The sequence below is a fragment of the Mya arenaria genome, chromosome 3, assembly GCF_026914265.1.
Source record: "Mya arenaria isolate MELC-2E11 chromosome 3, ASM2691426v1".
In the NCBI taxonomy this organism is placed as follows: Eukaryota; Metazoa; Mollusca; class Bivalvia; order Myida; family Myidae; genus Mya; species Mya arenaria.
The window spans coordinates 15,704,416-15,723,641 of record NC_069124.1 but is presented as its reverse complement, the minus strand read 5'-3'; the positions used below and the strand labels follow the sequence as shown (position 1 = coordinate 15,723,641).

At 34.6% G+C, this 19,226-nt stretch overlaps 2 protein-coding genes across 2 annotated transcripts; both read left to right on the top strand.

Moving 5' to 3' along the window:
* The first annotated feature begins 2,172 nt into the window (after positions 1 to 2,172).
* On the top strand, positions 2,173 to 11,028 carry LOC128227898 (acetylcholine receptor subunit alpha-L1-like). The gene is made up of 7 exons (XM_052938833.1): positions 2,173 to 2,721; positions 2,887 to 2,997; positions 7,629 to 7,673; positions 7,932 to 8,041; positions 8,442 to 8,622; positions 9,364 to 10,179; positions 10,548 to 11,028. Exons 1-7 carry the CDS (start codon positions 2,605 to 2,607, stop codon positions 10,710 to 10,712), a joined length of 1,545 nt encoding a protein of 514 aa, XP_052794793.1. The 5' UTR covers positions 2,173 to 2,604; the 3' UTR covers positions 10,713 to 11,028.
* Positions 11,029 to 12,474: 1,446 nt separating this feature from the next.
* LOC128227899 (acetylcholine receptor subunit alpha-like 1) lies at positions 12,475 to 17,733 on the top strand. Its single transcript, XM_052938834.1, has 7 exons — positions 12,475 to 12,932; positions 13,139 to 13,237; positions 13,583 to 13,627; positions 13,805 to 13,914; positions 14,099 to 14,279; positions 15,511 to 16,332; positions 16,528 to 17,733. Exons 1-7 carry the CDS (start codon positions 12,828 to 12,830, stop codon positions 16,693 to 16,695), a joined length of 1,530 nt encoding a protein of 509 aa, XP_052794794.1. The 5' UTR covers positions 12,475 to 12,827; the 3' UTR covers positions 16,696 to 17,733.
* The last annotated feature ends 1,493 nt before the right edge of the window (positions 17,734 to 19,226 follow it).

Below are 19,226 nucleotides of genomic sequence, written 5' to 3'. Positions count from 1 at the left end.
AATAAAATGTTTTACTCTTTGATATCATAATTGTAAAAAGAAAATGTAAAAACAAATCGATTCGGAGACCGGGTTCGAATCGGGGTCGCCAAAATTGCAGTTCAGTGTTATATCCACTGTGCTACGGGGCTTATCTTACATGAAGGGAATATTTAAGATATGTACCTTATTTGCCAATATCACGTGATAACATCGACTAGCCAATCACGCATAAGAATCAATTCTACTATGTATACATACCTAGTTATCTTTTTATGAAAACTACGAAAAAGCTGCGAAAAATTATTTAATTGTAAATTATGTGGTACTTCAGTTCGTTAGTTTCAATGCATTGTACACATCGATACCAAAGATATGTCAGTTTTCGACAATTTTTTTCGCTATTTCATCATACGGTGTATAGCCCCTTTAACGTCGCCTAAATAAACGAATCCCTTTTTACATTGGGAAGAAATAAGCCCCATTTACGCGTTTCATTTCCAACAGTTGTTTTATATGTCTTGTATATTACTAAACAAATCTTCATTAATTTTTTTTTAACTTGAATTTACAAATCCATTAACTATTACATAATTGATTGATTGTTAACGATATTTATTCGAACGCTTGCTAACTGCATTTGTTCTGTTTATATGTCATCATGATAAGTATATGATCCAAGTCATCATGTTATCAATTGAGACCGTTCTCACATTCTAACAAAATATGTCCCAGATGTTTAGAACTAGAAGAAACCAATATAATCTAAATCATCGCCAATAAACTGGCTATCAACTATTCTCATTTACTGCAATTAAAGCAGGTTTATTGAAGAGGCAGATTTACGGATCTTATCTTTGCATATATATGGGATACATCATCTACATGGGTTAACAATTTGTCAGATTCCGCCGATATCCACCGGGCTGCTATCACAAAGGGTCTTTGTATTGACTGAGTGGCAACAGCCGATTGCCTGTGTGTGTAAGCAATTCGTTTAAAAATATCTGACATTGTTGCAAAAAAGTATATATATATATATGATTTGATTCGAAAACTGTAATAAACTAAAAATATAGCTGAAATTAAGGTACTTTGAATTGCATTAAACCCCTATGTGTGTGTACTTATCTTCGTACAAAGACAGTTCTAATATATTTCTATCTTTACAACATGATTTTCGTTTTTTGAATATCAATTTTATTGCCATTATACTATGTCGTATGTTTCCATTTGCTCTTTCTGTGTAAAAGGTAATACTTTCACTTTGCTGAACACCTGCATTATTGAGAAATGTGTATTGCATGCTCAGAAATGATTTCAATGCGCTCAGAAAGGTATATTACATGCTCAGAAATGAATATTACGTGCTCATAAAGGTATTATACATGCTCTGAAATGAATAATAAATACCAAGCAAGGTTAATGCATGCACATAAATAAATAGTTCATGATTAGAAATGAATGGTACATGGCCAGAAATTAATATTTCATGCTCAGAAAGGTATATTTCATGCTCAGAAAAGGAATATTTCATGCTCAGAAAGGAACATTTCATGCTCAGAAAGGTATATTACATGCTCAGAAAAGTGTATTACATGCTCAGAATTGAATATTACATTGGCGTTATAGAGTGCCAAGGGCCGACCTATTAGTATATGCATATTTACTCGTATTTCACGTCCTTTTGAAAGCAGATAATAATATAAATATTTTTTAGAAACTCGTCCCCACCGAATTGATAAAACTTTTTTTGCAATTTACATTTTTTATTACCTTATGGTGAAATGATTAACATTGTCATAATGATATTTGTAAGAAGATATTATGACATCAATATGCTAAACTTCAAGTCTGAAAACAAATAGCTATGACACAAACATACGATTTTAAAGTTAAGGTAAAAATAGAAATAGAATAAAACATATGTTTGTATCTCAGAACGAAAAAGTACAAGTATTCTCCACTTAACCTATCATTTGTAAAGAACATTTTTCCGAACTCTTTCTTTGAATACTTCGAACATCTGTTGGCCTATACAAATAGGTGATGTTCAGAAAAGCATGTAAAACTAATATATAAACTAATGATATACAGATTTAGTTAGCGTTAGTGATGTTTTTATTATTCATATCCCAGTGAAGTTCCGCTTTTGTTTTGTTGAAGACACATACAGGTAGTTGTGTAGAAATGACAAGGTTTTATGTGAGTCTAAGGCCTAACTTCATTAGTGTTAACATGGGAGGGCGAAGGTTATGTCAGTGATAAGGTTATGGCACCTGGCACGAGAAACAGTGTCTCCCGGAGCGTTTACAGTGCCACTTATCATACGGCTTAATGTATGCACGAGAAATGAAAAACTGCAGGATTAACCATTAAACAACGCTTGAATATTTATGCAGATTATTTATGAGCTGCAATAAAACGGATCTATAAAACTGTCGAATCAATGTGAACCATATGTGAATAAACTGTATTATTAAGTCCTTACAGACTTGTATAAAAGTGTAACATTACGATATCAAAAGCTATTAAGATATCTAGAGAAAGTGCTTTTAAAAAAAATCAAATCCATGAAATTGTAAAGTAAAAAGTACAAGTGCGGAATACGGACTAAAATACAAAATGGCTATAAGGTCACATTTGATTCCGTTTGTTCTGGTGCTGGTGTCCATGCTAACAATGCCAAAGGGAGAAAGGGAGCCCCCAACAGAACAACGACTACATCTCTTCCTTCTTCAGGTACATCCTATAGTTTTAGGTCTTAGGCCCTGACCATAGGTGACATTATTGGTCAGGGATGGTTAATAGACGTTAATCAATGACGAGTCCTAAATTCTTGTATTAAAACGATGCAGTTAGTTTTGAAACATTTGGTTTTAAACCATTTATCTTCTACCATTACAGCGCAACTCTTACAACAAGTTGGTGATGCCAGAGGGCTATACGATCAACGGAACGGCGGACAGCAAGTTGACCGTGAAACTGGGGATGAGGCTTTCACAGTTACTCGATGTGGTGAGTAATTGATATATTGTGTACAATTATGGTCGTATGTGGTCATACAAAATCTAAACTAGGACAGGCACCTGACCTCAAATCTCGGTTCGATGCTCTCACGGCTACAATATGTGGTAATTTGTGGATATATGGCGTACAATAATGGTCAAATGTGGTCATAAAAAATCTAAATTAGGACCGGCACCTGACCGCAACGTTGCGCATAAGGCTTTAACAGCTTATTGAGGATGTTTTAATCGTTTTAAAATGTGTGTTTGTTAATATTAGTACGTTATTTTTCCCATGGGTAGTAGTAATAGTACGCAAATCTTGACAAAATGTGTTAAAAGGCACGATTTCAAAAATGCAATTTATTTGAATTTTAAAGATTCAAACTTTTAAAGACAAGTGGAAATACATGAATCTGTTCATCGCTATACATGTCAATAGCTGCGACTTGTTTAGCATTTTAACATTTTATTTTAAGTTCTTACAACACTAAAATACATCTGTGAACAGGCATAAAAATCTTGACATGTGTACCTTTCAAACATAAAACAAGAACATACTTTTATCCAAATCAATCAACTGTTTTGTTATTGGATATTCCCAAATACCTAAATAGAAATTGTCGAATAGCTAAATATCATTTTCAAGATTTAACATCCGTTTAGTTACAATAATCATGCCAGGGGCGTACCTAAAGCATTTTAAAATGTACGCCCATACACTTGAGAGCGGTAAAAAAGTAAAGGTATTTCTATATTCTGGTCCCCCTATGATATATGGGATTGGAGCGGGACCGATATCCCCTGACGTGGGACTTTTTACTGGCCATTTCGCGGGAACCTTAATTCAGTGTACGCCTGGGCGTACAGGAGTATGCAAAGGTGCACCCCTGCATGCATACTTAAAAAACGAATTAATATCTCAACCAATTAACCGATAAAAAACTTTAGAAAATGTTGTATGTAACCGTTTTTCAGTGCCATACTTTCAGTGCCATACTTTCAGTGTTTTACGGTTGCTACTAGAATTAACTTGCGAAATTCCTGGATAGAACTTTCCAACCGTTGTGAATCCCATGAGTACAGACGAGAGATAATTAAAATTGCAGAAATAATACCTTCGTGGCGTCAGGAGTTCGTTGATGTCTTTGCAAGGAGAAGATTAAGGAACAACTAGAAACACATATGTCTTGTGCTCTTCCACCTGTTAACGAGATTTTTGCACTTGGATATAAAATTAAGAACAATCGCATAGAAATGTTTATGTATGTATTTAGAAATAAAAGAAAAACACAGCCTTATTTATTTATTCATATATTTATTTATTTATTTATTTATTTATTTATTTGTTTGTTTGTTTGTTTGTTTGTTTGTTTGTTTGTTTGTTTGTTTGTTTGTTTGTTTATTTATTTATTTATCGAAAAATTCTAGCCAAGCGGGAATCCTTACCTTCAATATAAAGAAATCGGTCCTTAAATTAAGTTCGAGCCTACGAGGAATCCGAGCCAATCGAATTCGAGCCAACAGGGTTCGACTGCCTTCGTTACATAAACTGTTGTATTTCACGGGTTTTCGTACGTTTTCAGTTGGTAATTCGCGATAATACATCTGTTTACAGGCATAATAACTCTTTGGTTGTTGGATATTCGCAAATAACCAAATATAAATGGTCAAGTAGCTAAATACCATTATCAAATTTTAACTACCATGTAGTTTTTTTAATCCCAACTGGCAACGAGCACGTAGTTGAATATTCAAATTACCTAGATATCAACTAGCAGATGGTTTGATTTTTAAATCTCCAACTACCAGCTACCAACTACCTCCTAAGTACCGTCAATCTATATATTGAAAATAGACAAACGACCATTTGATAACTGTGATGTCTATCGGACTTGATTGTATTTTAACTACCGCTAGTCCAGGGGCGTACCTAGGCATACTCCAGTACGCCGAGACGTACAAATGAGTTAAGGTTCCCGCGCAAAGGCCAATAAATAAGTCTCCTGTCAGGGGATATTGGTCCAACCCCATATATCATATTAAGACCAGAATATAGAAATACCCTTACTTTTTCACCGCTCTCAAGTGTACAGCTGTACATTTCAAAATGCTTCAGGTACGCCCCTGGCTACCGAAATACTTTTTTGTCTATATATTACATGTAACATAACCGAGCATGTGATAAACATTTCGGAGCATGTATCATACAGTTCCCAGCATGCAACATACATTTATGAGCATAAAACATACCTGTCTGAGTATGTGATATAATTGTGCGGTGATATACATTTCTTAGCTTGTAGCATACCCTTTTCAGCATGTAACACACATGTCCGTACATATAAACTACGTTTCTGAGCATATTATTTACTTTTCTGAGCAAATAACATATATTTCTGTGCAATTAATGTTGTTTTCTGAGCATACAATATACATTTCTGAGCATGTCATGTTATTTTCTGAGCATATAATATACATTTCTGAGCACATAATATACTTTTCTGAGCATGTAATAAATATTTCTGAGCATGTTATATAAATTTCGAAGCAGGTACTTTAGGCTTCTAAGCATGTACTATTCATTTCTGAGCATGTAATATATATTTCTGTGAATGTAATATACCTTTTTGAGCATGTACTATTATCCGTACATGATATATACTTTTCGTAGCGTGCTATATTCATTTCTGAGCATGTAATATACTTTTATGAGCATGCCATATTTATTTCTCAGCATGCATGCATATCTCAAGAATGCATGTGTCTTATCAGCACAGGTATAATTCAACAACGAACGTAATATTTGAATACATGTGGATCAACCCTCATGTATTTCGAACAATTATAAATTGCAACAGATGAAATAGCTGTTTTCTGATAGTCGGAATGAGGGTGTATTGTATATTTTCTGCTAAGAAATTTTGGCGGATGATAAACGATATATGCTAGAAAACATCACGTGTGATAAGATAGTGAATGGATCTGATAGACGAGCATATTCTTTGTAATAGACACAATCCTCCCTTGGTGAAAAGGGCAGATAACAGCCCGGGAGTTCTTTGATAGCATGAATGCGGTGGTTTTGTCTTCGCTTTAAATAGAGCGGGGAATGGGCCTTACCTAGGATCCCTGGCTGGGGTACGGGGGCATTTGGTGGGGATTTTACCGTCTGTTCGTGGTTTCAATTGACTGGTGCATAACTAATATGTTGATAAAAGAGTCGATATGTTTTCTATTTGTATGTGATATAATTCACTCAAAATGAAATAACTAAATAATCGCATACATTTAACAACAGCAAAAAAGCGTTAACGTTTAACAGTACATCAAACATCGTAAAAATATAAAGATTAAAAACATATATTGACATGTTAAGGGAATTATCCCTGCTGTTGCCATGAATCAGGATAGCTTCATGGTTTAGCAATATTTCATCCATCCCTGATACAAATATTTGAGGACCCTTAAGTTGATTTATCCAGATATTTTCAATTGATCAATGGACACAGCTTGTTGCCAATGACTTTCAAACAAGTTAGACTACGAGTATGTTTTTTTTCTGGTTGTCACGTTTTTTGTTTGCAATATAGAGAGCTGTTTCCACAATTATCGCCTTCGAGGTAGGAAATATTTTATAAAATGAAGAGTTTCACTTTTTTCGCACCAGGTCTGAAAATTAGACTCAGGATATTAAGTGAATATTGCCCTTTGACTTTTTGTCCTCAATTTGCCTACTTGTTTCTCTGAAATGCACTTGGTCAATAAGAACACAGCCATGACTAAGCGAAAAACCACGCGCTTTAAATAAATCAAATAAACATCCAAAAACCGGTAATGAATATTGAATAAACATTCAAATGGTTGAAAAAGAAGATGCACGACTCAGATCCCTGGTAATTAAGAAATGAAGAAGAATGTGAAACAGTACGCTCTTCCACATTGACGATTCTGATTTTTTTTATCTAGATTTACAAAACCAACAAGTTTTATGTCAAATAAAATTAAATTTAAAAATTTATATGATTACATGAACATTGTCATTTCTGTAAGGTAAAACACTTCACTGCAGCAAGCATAAATCAGGAACCTACTGTTAGTGCGACTGTTATTTGCTATCTAGTTCAACGCTTTAAAGTTATCGGCGACTCATTTCCCGGATCGTGAAAATATCGAATGATATATTAATGATGGGTGAAATATTCTTGTGTTGTGAGTTTCTAATAGTATTCGAGGCCTGATGCTAGCGTGTTCTGTCCACATTTATGCCTTGTCTAATTTCAACGTCGAATCGGGCAACCGTAAAATCACATTAAAGTCAGAATGGTAGACACTTACACGAGATGAGCAACATCCTAATAAGATTCCAACAGACAAACAGGTTGCTCTGCCAGTTTTAATGATATTTTAATGGCTAGAAAGATATTCCAGAAAGTTTTCATTTAATTAGCTGTTTTTATTTATTCGCCGATGTAATCTGCAGACTTCCATGAAACCTAATAAACATCTATTTGTGCAACTTTGTGATTTCAATAATCTCCGGTCGGAAATTTTCAGATTTCAGTGTACTTCTATTTCCACTTGTTTAATATAGGAGGCTCAAAACAAGTGAGTTTATTTTCTTTCTTTATTTGTTTTCAGTCCGAGAAAAACCAGATACTTACAACGAATCTTTGGCTTCGACATGTAAGTCCGACAATAAGATATAATGTATATGTTAGAGCTACTATTTCTTGTGGTATTTAAATAATATACAATGTACTTTAGGTTTTTGACAGTATCAATATTGTAATACCAGTAAATTCATATAAATTTACTGTGTAATTATGAATGGCGCAAGGATCAAAGTAACAAAAACACACAAGGCAACATACACTGAGTTCATTCTAATTTTGCAACACCTCTTCATGTAAATGTCGACAATGGTGCTATTTTTTCCTCAAGGAATGGGTGGATATCCGTCTTCGTTGGGACCCGCAGTTGTTCGGCGGTATCGTGAGCACCTTTATTCCCTCCTCAGAACTCTGGAGGCCCGACATCACCCTATATAACAAGTAGGGCTTGATGTTTAATGTAATTGCTTGTCCCTCAGGGAGATTGAGTACGTTCATCAGCCTTAAATACCGCTTAAGCCGTCGACAGAGTCAGCGTTAAATATATATATATATATAGATAGATATCAATGAAATGTTACAATTAAGACGAGACGGTTCTCTCGATAAGGATGGCTCAATCTAATGCAATGCATTCGCATATTTCGTTTATTGCGTTTTCTGGTAAACATTTTTAGATTAAATCCCTTTTCAGTTACTTAAAATCTTAAATTGCATTTGACTTCTTTTTAATACTACAAACGTATTCTTAAATAAAGGCGTTCAATTCATATTCGTTTTATATCAAGGAACAAAGAAATGCATTTATTTTTCTTAACCATATTTCCTTTCTTACAACCAGTGCTGATGGTGACTTTGTGGTGACATTGCTCACGAAGGCCAAGGTCTTTTATACCGGCCTGATAGTCTGGGAGCCCCCGGCCATCTACAAGACGTACTGTCCTATCAACGTCGAATATTTCCCGTTCGATCAACAGGAATGCTTCATGAAGTTCAGTTCATGGACATTTGATGGACATCAGGTACATACACATACACAAAGTCTTATTTTGCTGAATCAATAATGCTATATGAATAAGTTGGAAAGATCAGCAATTGCGAATATTACCATACAACATTCCATGACTATTCTTAATTTTATTAGAGTTGCCAACAAAGCTCTATACCTGCGTTCATTACAATGCTCATGTCTAGATTTATGCAGATAATCCATCAATCATCAAGAATCATTGATAACGTTTTGTTATCAATTTTCTCGACTGAATATCACAATAATATCTTTCTTAATGTATGTACTAGATAATGTGTACATGGTAATTGACGGCTGATTTAAAGAAGAACACATTCATGAGTATCAGACTAAGTTAATTCAGCTCGATTGTGAAGACATCTCGAATGAGATTCCGTGTCCTGGGTAGAAAGCAAACCGATAATTTCTGAGATGTGAAAGAGAAACGTAGTCTTAGTGTTAATAGAACCAACAACATCTTTTGATCATGACTGATTTCTATATTGCTTGGTATTTCACTGGACGTTAAAGAATTTCCAATTGGTCCAAAACGGGTAACTTGTATCTAAACCGTGTGGCCGCCTCGCACTTATTGTTGAGTAGTTTTGAGCTCACCATGAATACGATATGTTGGCCTCTCAGTAAGGACAGTTTTACTGAAAATGAAAATGAAATGAAAATGGACTGGAGCGTGATTCATATCAGCTCATACCTATCTTCGCCACATGTTAACTCCTATTCTTTTTTTCTTCAGATCGATCTTCAGCATGTGCAGGCGGAGAAAGGAGTGTGGGTCGGCGACCAGCTGGTGATCAGGAACGGTGTGGACCTATGCGACTATTATCAGAACGTTGAGTGGGATATCATTAACGTCACTGCAAGGCGAAAGGAAAAGTTCTACCCCTGTTGTCCGGAGCCCTACCCGGATATTACCTTCAACATCACAATTCGCCGGAGAACGTTGTTTTATACGATTAATTTGATTATGCCCTGTGTCGCCATATCCTGTATGACTGTTCTTGTGTTTTACCTGCCTAGTGATTCCGGTGAAAAAATCACACTGTCTATCTCCATTTTGCTGGCATTGACCGTTTTTTTCTTGCTCTTGTCTGATATCAATCCGCCAACATCAATTGTCATTCCCTTAATAGGAAAATATCTGATGTTTACAATGATAGTAGTGACGTTGTCTATATTTCTGACGGTCTACACACTAAGTGTACATTTCCGATCACCGGCCACACACAGAATGTCACCTTGGGTGAAGTGGATGTTTATTGATACAATTCCAAAGATAATTTTCATGAAACGACCTCCGCAACAAACAATGAATAGAAGATGTATAAGAACTGAACATGGCACTGAAATTAGAGAAACACCGACGGGAACACCACCTTTACGTGAAAGACATGACACAATGGACTCCAACAAAACTCAGCCAAATTATGAGAACCTTCGAAGGCGTGCTGGGGAATCATCTGTCGGCATCTACCCTCCAGAACTAAGGGAGTCGTTGAAAGCGGTGAACTATATTGCTGATCATTTACATGATCAAGACGTGGAAATATCGGTTAGACTTATATTCAATTTATCTATTTTGAAAGTCCTGTAAATACCCTCTCTGTTTTCTTCATATAAATATATATATATAAACTTTGACTAAACATGAATAAAAAGATCCGTTAGAATGTGATTGCTGAACGGTTAACAATTCTTTGTCAATAATTGTCAGAATCAATACAAGCATAAGCAAGTTTTCAGTAACTATAAGCTGAACTTTTAACTATCGACACCCTTTTTTACAATATATGGATAATGTCATAACAAAATAAGCATTAGCAATTTCAGTAAATATTAATTGAACTTAACTTATCAACACTTTTTGTTTTTGTTTTGATTTGTTTTACAATATTTTGAATGATTTCTTTTGTAATGCAGGAGGAGAGGGACTGGAATTACGTTGCCATGGTTTTAGATCGTATATTCCTGATATTCTTCACGACCGCGTCCTTCCTTGGAACCACCAGCATCTTCCTGCTACCTCCCACACTGTATGATTCTGCAGTGGCGCTCACAAAAGACAACGTCAACTGTTCGCGTTGATAAGTGACCGGATATGTTTGGGAATCGGTTGAATTGTAAATTTTTATAATGTTTCACTTAACAGCGTAAATGAGTGATCTGAGTTAATATGGCCATCGGTCAAAGAACAGTTACACTTTTGCATAAATAACTTTATTCAAGGTAAGGTTTTTTATGCACAGTGATTATGTAAAGTATATATAGAATATGTCATGAATCTGAGCACCATTGTAATATGAAACAGATCAAGATGTGTTTTTTAATTATTTTGGATATATTCTCTTGGAAGATATCGCATGCAGTTGTTGTGTTTTGTTAATGAAAAAAATATAAATAAAGATAATACTGTTTGTTATTATTTCACATGAAAAAGGTATCGACTATATTAACCTTGAAACATTGTTTTGCTTGATGGAAATAAAACTGCATGAAATGTTAAGTCGTTTAAATGAACATTTGGGTATATATCAGTGTATAGACCATTCATATCAAAGCTTCACATTGAACATCCGTGCTTTGTAAATGCTGTTCAAGCGGCCACATGGCAACAGCAGGTCCTCAAATTAGCATACGAATATTATGAATTCTTCAAGGCAGTAAAACTATATTGGTAACATCTGTGGGCTGTATTTTATTACAACTTTTCCTGACATGTTTATTATTTCATTGGCATGTAAAAATGCTCCGATAACTCCGTTGATATCAATATATTTTCTCGGAGCAAACATAATAATACTCCCAATTCCTGTTTTATTTTTTGGAAAAACAAACTGATCACTTAATAAACTAGCATCTGTTTTATGTTTATAACAGCTTATTTGCAAAGCCCTCTTGTTTTAAGTGGTATTCAAAGCGAGTCAACATGTTCTGTGAAAATATGTGCCTAGAAATGTTTGTATGTATGATATATATGTGCTACAAATCCTCGTAAAACTTTGTAATAGCCACTTAAGGCGTTGGGGTTGAACTGACATCTATAAAAAAGGAAAGGTATTTATCAGAAATTCAGCTGTTTCTAATGAAATGGTTAGCCCGGATTTGTGAGTATATAATGCTACACTAGTCAATTTAGGATGAAATGTCATTGAACAATTAACACGTTGGAAAACTTAACCAATCGTGTTGCTAGCTCTATATTTGGTCATATAACAATCTACACGGACTAAATAAATACTCACTTAAGAATTTAAGCAGAAGTTAATGACTACATGTACTCCTTAAGTAATGCTAAATGTGCGCTTAAAGCAATTATGTTGACCGTAGCTAAACTTTACTTAATACATGCATATACATTTGTCTTAGCAGAAAAAGAAAACGCGTTTTTATGTGAATAATAGAAACTTTTTTTCTTCCCTCCTAAATTGTTCATCAATGTTGTAATTAATTGCTAGGAATTATTGTTTTTGTGTAGTCTTAAACGTCTGTAATATCTGTCAATGCACATTTGGAAAAGTATGCACTGCAAAAAAGACTTATATACAAACGGCAATAACATTAAAATGACTTTCGTTAAATAGTGCTTTGAAATAAATAGGTCTGAACATGTTGATAAACATGTAAATTATTAACTATATATTGTGGTCGTTCAAAAAATCATTTGACAGCGGAAATATGCGACGCTTATTTTCGCGTGTCTGCACGATAAACCTTTCTACCACCTACCCGTAAATATGGTCGTAACTTGATTATAAGCATCATGTTCCAATGTCATAATTGACAGCGAAGTGAGCAATAATATCCGTACCAGCTCTCTTTGAACACCCCTTCTGGCGTCTGATAGCAATTCTCAATATGCTGTCGCACTGACAGCTACACAAACCGCTGAACAATATCGTTAATATGAGCAAAATAAATCTTGACAGAGAACTGTAATATCTTAAGTGATGATGATGTACTAAAAGATAAACTGACAGTGGTCTTACGGATTGTGCGATTGAATACCAAACACCATTTAACGAATAATAAGATCTGAGAATGAACATTCCTGGATTTACATACTTAACATTGTTGCATTTTCTGGGCAGGGACGTGTAATTAATATTCTTCTCTAGAAACAGGGATTTGTTCAGATCTGATTGCGTTCGGTTGTCTGAAACTGACAAGGAAGCCTGCAGTCGATGTTTGAATGCATTTGAAATGACTCCGGAGTTACTACCATCGCTCTTTATTATCTTAATTGTTCTGAGGAATGCCTTTGGAATTATTACAGACGAACAACGGCTTCATCACGAAATTATGCAGGTTAGTACCTTTATCTTGATTTTTATCAAGAACAGATGATTAAACACGTTTGCAAGATGATAGTGCTGGTTGTGTTCCTCTCTTCTCTTATCAAGTATATAAATAGTAAATTCGATTATACGTCTTTGTTGCATCATAAAGCTTACGCTTGGTATAAGAATTGTTTACGATTAATCATAGATACATGTACATGCACAATGTTACAGAAACGGCATTTCAGTAAGCTGATAAAACCTCCAGGGGAAGGTGACAACAATACATTGACCGTCAAAATTGCTATGAGACTCTCTGAGCTTCTGTATGTAGTAAGTATGAAAATTTCGAATTGTCAAATCAGACTCAAAATGAAACAGGGAAACCTAATTAAAAACCAAATTATCAGTGTGAATTTCTCAAAATTGCTCAAAACATCTACATTATTCGTATAGAACAATAGATGCGAGTTATGTTCCAGTAAAAAGTAATACTTGGATTTTTGCCCAGTTTCGTCATTCCTTACTTGATGTGAAATAGACTAGTGCAGTTAAGATATGGTTTTTAAAAACTCGACAAGAAGTGGTTATACCTGCAAATCAGTAAATGATTAACGCCGCAGTTACACTCATAGATTCCTTGCATATTATAACGATGTCATTACTTCCCCATTTCAGTCTGAAAGAAACCAAATTGTTACAACGAAAATGTGGTTGAGGCATGTAAGTACATATTTATGATAAAAAGGAGTTTTATTTATTTTATTTCTTTATTTGCAAATTTGATGTCTAATTAAATTACTAACATTTATAAAGCAATAATGAAGTCCTCTCAGTTTGGAACACACACTGCTCAATTGTTCTGTAGCAATACCAACTCAACGACGCACTCTTTAACAGGAGTGGTACGATGTTCGAATGAAGTGGGACCCTACAGACTTTGGGAATATCACCTATACACACTTCCCCATCGAGGATATGTGGCGACCAGACATTGTTCTTTACAACAAGTAACTAACTTTTCTCATGTTAAGCAACTATTAGTACAAAATTAATGTTACAGCATTAAAATCATACGAATGCCTAACTGCATAACGCAGTAGAAATTAGCAGACCCTGTTCAATCTAGTTTTCAGTGAACTGATGATTACTGATTGATATATTTACTAATTTACCTTTACCTGCATTTTTCAGTGCTGATGGCGATTTTGAGGTTACCCTTCTCATAAAAGCGTACGTTATGTACACAGGCATGGTTATATGGGAGCCACCAGCCATTTACAAGAGTTATTGTCCAATAAATGTCGAGTACTTTCCGTTTGATGAGCAGGAATGCTTCTTCAAGTTCAGCTCATGGGCGTATGATGGTATTGAGGTATAATGGCTAGTGATGTTTGTTTGTAAAATACGCTCAGGGAACACATCGTATGTGCCACTGCTACTTACAAGCGCACATCAGGCATGACTAAGAAACATGTTGTCTTAGTTTTACGCTATGAACGATGATAAAGTAACGACGTGGACATGTATCTGTTGAGTAATGCACTTATTGATAAACAGTCTTAATCAAGCCTATTCTTCTAATCTCATACGTAGAAATGTAATGCATGTCAATATAGCGTAATCGAGTACATGTATATATTTCACCAAACAATTTAATCGAAAATTTAAAATAAATGTGTAATACTTAAAAGCGATTAAATATGAACTATTTGACGCCAAAATTGAACCAACATTAGTTAACGTAAACAGTGCTGTTTTGTGAAATGTTTAAAAGGGCCTTTTTCTTTGTCAAGTAAAGCACCAATTGGTAGGCATATACTAAAATAATGCATGTGAATCCGGTGCCGATCGAAACAGACCAACCTTCTGGTACAATGCGTCACCATTTACTCGACAATCCCTACCGGATAAACAAAGTTTTTTTGTTTTTATCTTTGTTTGTTTTACACTATTCATTGACAGTAATGATACGTGCAACCCTCAAAACGCTCTGGCCATGGCAACTAAAGAAACTAAATTTATAAAAAATGCATGACATTTTTCATAATAAAGAAGCTCATGTATAGTACGTTGTTACGGTTCGACTCTGCTCCATAATGAAAATGTACTGTACCTGTTGAATTTTACGCGTTTTTTTATTTTACTCTTGTTTATTGTTTTTGTTAAAGTGTATAAAAACTAAATATTATTTATGAAATATGTGTTACGCGGCGTTGATCTAAGTGCCAATACAAGAGCATGTTGAATGTTTGGCTTCTGAAAATGTCCTTTTACACTATTTTGTAAGACTAATAGTAATACAACTGCAGCACGCTGTATGTGTCGTTGTTATAAAGACTTTAGCAAATACGAGGTCATAAATTTATGAGACTTTTTGATATTATGTTGCGGCTCATCGTTTTTTTTCGCGATACTTTAAGTTTGATTTTGCCTAAAGTATGTTCATCAGTATTGCAAAGTTTGCTTATTTCTATTTTTGTCACAAGACAAAAAAAACAACGTAAAACACTGATGCAATTAAATGTTTTTTTGTAGATCCATTTATTTGAGTAAAAACAATGTTAAATATTTCATGTGTTCAACTAGAGCTATTTTATCTTTAGGTGGACCTCCGCCATGTCTGGGAAGAGGAAAGGGGAATCATTGAAAACAATCAAACAAAAATTCCAATGGGTGTTGACCTGTGTGATTACAGTCAAAACTTCGAGTGGGATATCATCAACGTTACCGCTACAAGGAAAGTAAAGTTCTATCCCTGTTGCCCAAACATGCCTTATCCTGATATAACGTTCTGGATTACAATACGTCGCAAAACTTTGTTCTATACAGTTAACTTGATAATGCCTATTGTTGCCATTTCAACACTGACTGCTCTTGTGTTTTATTTACCGAGTGAATCTGGCGAGAAGATAACCTTGTCAATCTCTATTCTTCTAGCACTAACTGTGTTCTTTTTGCTTCTATCTGATATCAATCCTCCAACGTCATTGGTGATACCATTGATCGGTAAATATTTGCTCTTCACTATGATCGTTGTGACAATGTCTATATTTCTGACAGTGTACACATTGAGTGTTCATTTTCGCTCCCCTGCAACTCATAAGATGACGGCATGGACGAGGAAACTCTTTATTGAAATACTTCCTCAAGTTTTGTGCATGAAAAGACCTGATCAGGAAGATGTAAAGCTGTGTAACCTTATGGATGAAATTGTAAGCGAGGGGACCGAAAACAAGAAAAATACGGCGAGATTCCTGTTACGGCAACATTACAGAGATGTTGAAAACCTAAACAGCGGTGAAGCCAAATTTCGCAGAATAAGGACCATAAAAAGTATTTACAATTATCCTGACAAAATCAAAGCATCATTGAGAGGATTGACTTATATAGCTGAACACATGAGGAACAGCGACAAAGAAAAAAAGGTATCGTACGGTACCTTCTAAGTAAAAGGAGCATAGTAGGCAGCACTCTCTTACATTATATAGATGATATTTTGTCAAAACAGAACATATCTTATTGCTAGTCTTATTTGATTTATTTTTTCAATAAAAAATATCTCTGTAATATAGATATAGTTTTTAAAGATGCTGTATTGATTATTGATATCTCTTTCTCAGGACATGTTGGACTGGAACTATGTTGCCATGGTGATGGACCGCCTGTTCCTGTTCCTTTTCACTTCTGCCTGTACAGTAGGGACTTTGACAATCTTCCTGAGTGCGCCCTCTATCCATAATCCTCAGCCGCCACTTACACGGAGCGACTTATTCTGTTCTAGGAGATGATAGCGGTTGTGGTGTTGTTTAAGGCCAAATAAAGACAAAACAAATTGTTTAACAGAAATGAATTGATCATTTTAACGACACATTTTATTATGTATATACAAATATATACGATATGAAATGAACTATTACAAAAACAAAATACAACTAAGCAGTTGAAATATCTGTTTCCCTTATGTGACCAAACAGTTTAAGTGTGACTTAAGTATATGATAAAATTCCGGAACAAATATACTTCATCATTCCTTTCGGACTTAAAGACAAGCATGTAAACGAACAGACCTATGCGACTCACTCAAAAAGTTTCACAAAATAAAATAATAATCGAAGTCGGACAAACTCCATCCATACAATAAGTTAAGAATAAGGGGTTAAACTTTTCAAGATGTGTTTCATTTGCGTCACTGATTTTGCAGCTTTCTTTCAATTGTATAACTGTGACTAGTCGGCCAAACTCCATCCATACAATAAGTAAAGAATAAGGGGTTAAACTTTTCAAGATGTGTTTCATTTGTGTCACTGATTTTGCAGCTTTCTTTCAATTGTATAACTGTGACTATGGATCTATCTTTATAAGGGCATTTGCGATTGAGTACCTTGAAAGGTATACACAAAGTAGTGCCTAGTATTGCACTTTTTGAAAATGTTTATGCTAGAACACAATATATCTGTTTATGACTGCAAGGTTGTTTAAGGTCAAACATGGACCAGAAGAAATATACACATAGTGTATTCCGCTCAAAGTGATGATAATGTTGTACAAGAGATTGACAGTAAACAAATATAATTCTGTATTTACGAGAGGTCAAATGTACAAATTTTAAAGGTACGAAATGAACGAATTTTAGAAGCGAAATTAACCAATTTCTGGATCGACCCTCGTAAGATATATTGGAAGAGTGTTCCGCTCCTTGGGATGCTAATGTTGTACAAGAGATTTGGAGTATATGCTATGTAAAACGTATACCATTCAAAGTTGTTTTTAAAGTGTGATCATATTATTATGTTATTGCCGTATCATAAATTAAATGAACATATGTATGTACATTGTTGTTTTACAACAATATAATCTACAAAACAGGTAATCAAGCGGTATATCTGAATAATTAAAAAACTTGTGAATGTATGATTACAGTTGTCATTCGCAACTTAATTAAAAAAGAGGCAGTTTTATTGTCATTTCTTTTTGTACCATTCCTCTTATTGCCAGTTGTTACAAATTAGTCGAGTTATTAATTTTCAATGAGTGTCGTGCTCAAATACTATGAAAAGTGGCAGTAGTAGCTGTCATAAATTCAATATAGATATTGTTGTAAATTGACTATGTTTTGTGCATGTATTCTTATAAAACCGCGAAGTGCAATCATACCTCTAGTATGACTATTTAAGCTGCCTAAATGGATGGGGCCATATTCACTACCAGGTAATGTCTTGAGTGACGTAATTCAAGAATCTTAAATTTCCTTGTAAAATTGATATTTCAAGGGCAATCATGGTAAGAATTGCTGCATGTATTTGAATGTCTAATAACAAAAAATGCAACGTGCATATGGGCCCTATACTAATGGAAAGTTCGTGGCAACTCCGCCATTTATAAACCACTTTAATACATACGTCTTTTCATCTTTTGTTAATTTACTATATTCTTCTCAAAGTTTACCTGCACTCCAGTCGTACATTCTTACCTTTTTTTGGCTTGACGACGATGAGAAAACTTTCTTTTATTTTTGAGACTAAGCCAAATTTGTGAGAACAAAAAATGTTGCCAATTCATTTTCCCATCCATTTTTCAGTTACTAGTCTATCCGCTTATTTTGTTTGTCCACTGACATCATCCTTTTCATGTCTTGAATTTCACAATTTATATATGTTAAAATTAACTTTTTGTACTAAAATAAGCAAAAACCATGTACGCCAAACGTAAACCTTTATGTACAGTGTTGTTTTTCAAGTAAATACATTTTAGCCGCTTTGTTTGTTTTGTTTTGTGTATGACAACGCTTAATAAAAACGAGGCCCTAATGGACTACACTGGTTATCGAACATTAGCATATTTTCCTATACTACATTCGCGTTTGCATCCCTTTCAGTTTTTCATAATTAATCTGTTCAAGCAGCTAAACTGTGATTATTAAGTTAAAACATTATGAAGAATTTAAACTTACAAAATAAGAAAACAAACATATGTATTAAAGATGTTAATACACTACATCTCGGGCCATTATGAGTCACTCGGGCCAATTGTCACTCAACGGGCCGGGCCAGCTACGCCGTGTATTAACCTCTTTTAAACATATGTTTGTTTTTCTTATTTTGTAAGTTTAAAGTCTTCATTTTAAAGTTTACCTGCAATACAGTTGTGCATTCTTATTTCCTTTTGACTTGACTACGATGAGTAACCTTTTTCTCAAATTAAATTCTGTTTTCGAGAGTAAGCAAAAAGGCAAGAACATTTTGTTTTCATTTCATGTTCCAATCAATTCAAATTCATTTGATCACCTTGAAAATTACACAACACGTCCATCCGATTTTTT

What these genes read in the sequence shown, in the direction of transcription:
- LOC128227899 (XM_052938834.1), top strand. Translation starts at nt 12,828, where the DNA reads ATGACTCCGGAGTTACTACCATCGCTCTTTATTATCTTAATTGTTCTG. An exon ending in CGAAAATGTGGTTGAGGCAT is followed by an intron (nt 13,628 to 13,804) that starts GTAAGTACATAT and finishes ACTCTTTAACAG; the next exon opens with GAGTGGTACGATGTTCGAAT. An exon ending in GACATTGTTCTTTACAACAA is followed by an intron (nt 13,915 to 14,098) that starts GTAACTAACTTT and finishes TGCATTTTTCAG; the next exon opens with TGCTGATGGCGATTTTGAGG.
- LOC128227898 (XM_052938833.1), top strand. Translation starts at nt 2,605, where the DNA reads ATGGCTATAAGGTCACATTTGATTCCGTTTGTTCTGGTGCTGGTGTCC. An exon ending in TACATCTCTTCCTTCTTCAG is followed by an intron (nt 2,722 to 2,886) that starts GTACATCCTATA and finishes CTACCATTACAG; the next exon opens with CGCAACTCTTACAACAAGTT. An exon ending in ATCAAGACGTGGAAATATCG is followed by an intron (nt 10,180 to 10,547) that starts GTTAGACTTATA and finishes TTTGTAATGCAG; the next exon opens with GAGGAGAGGGACTGGAATTA.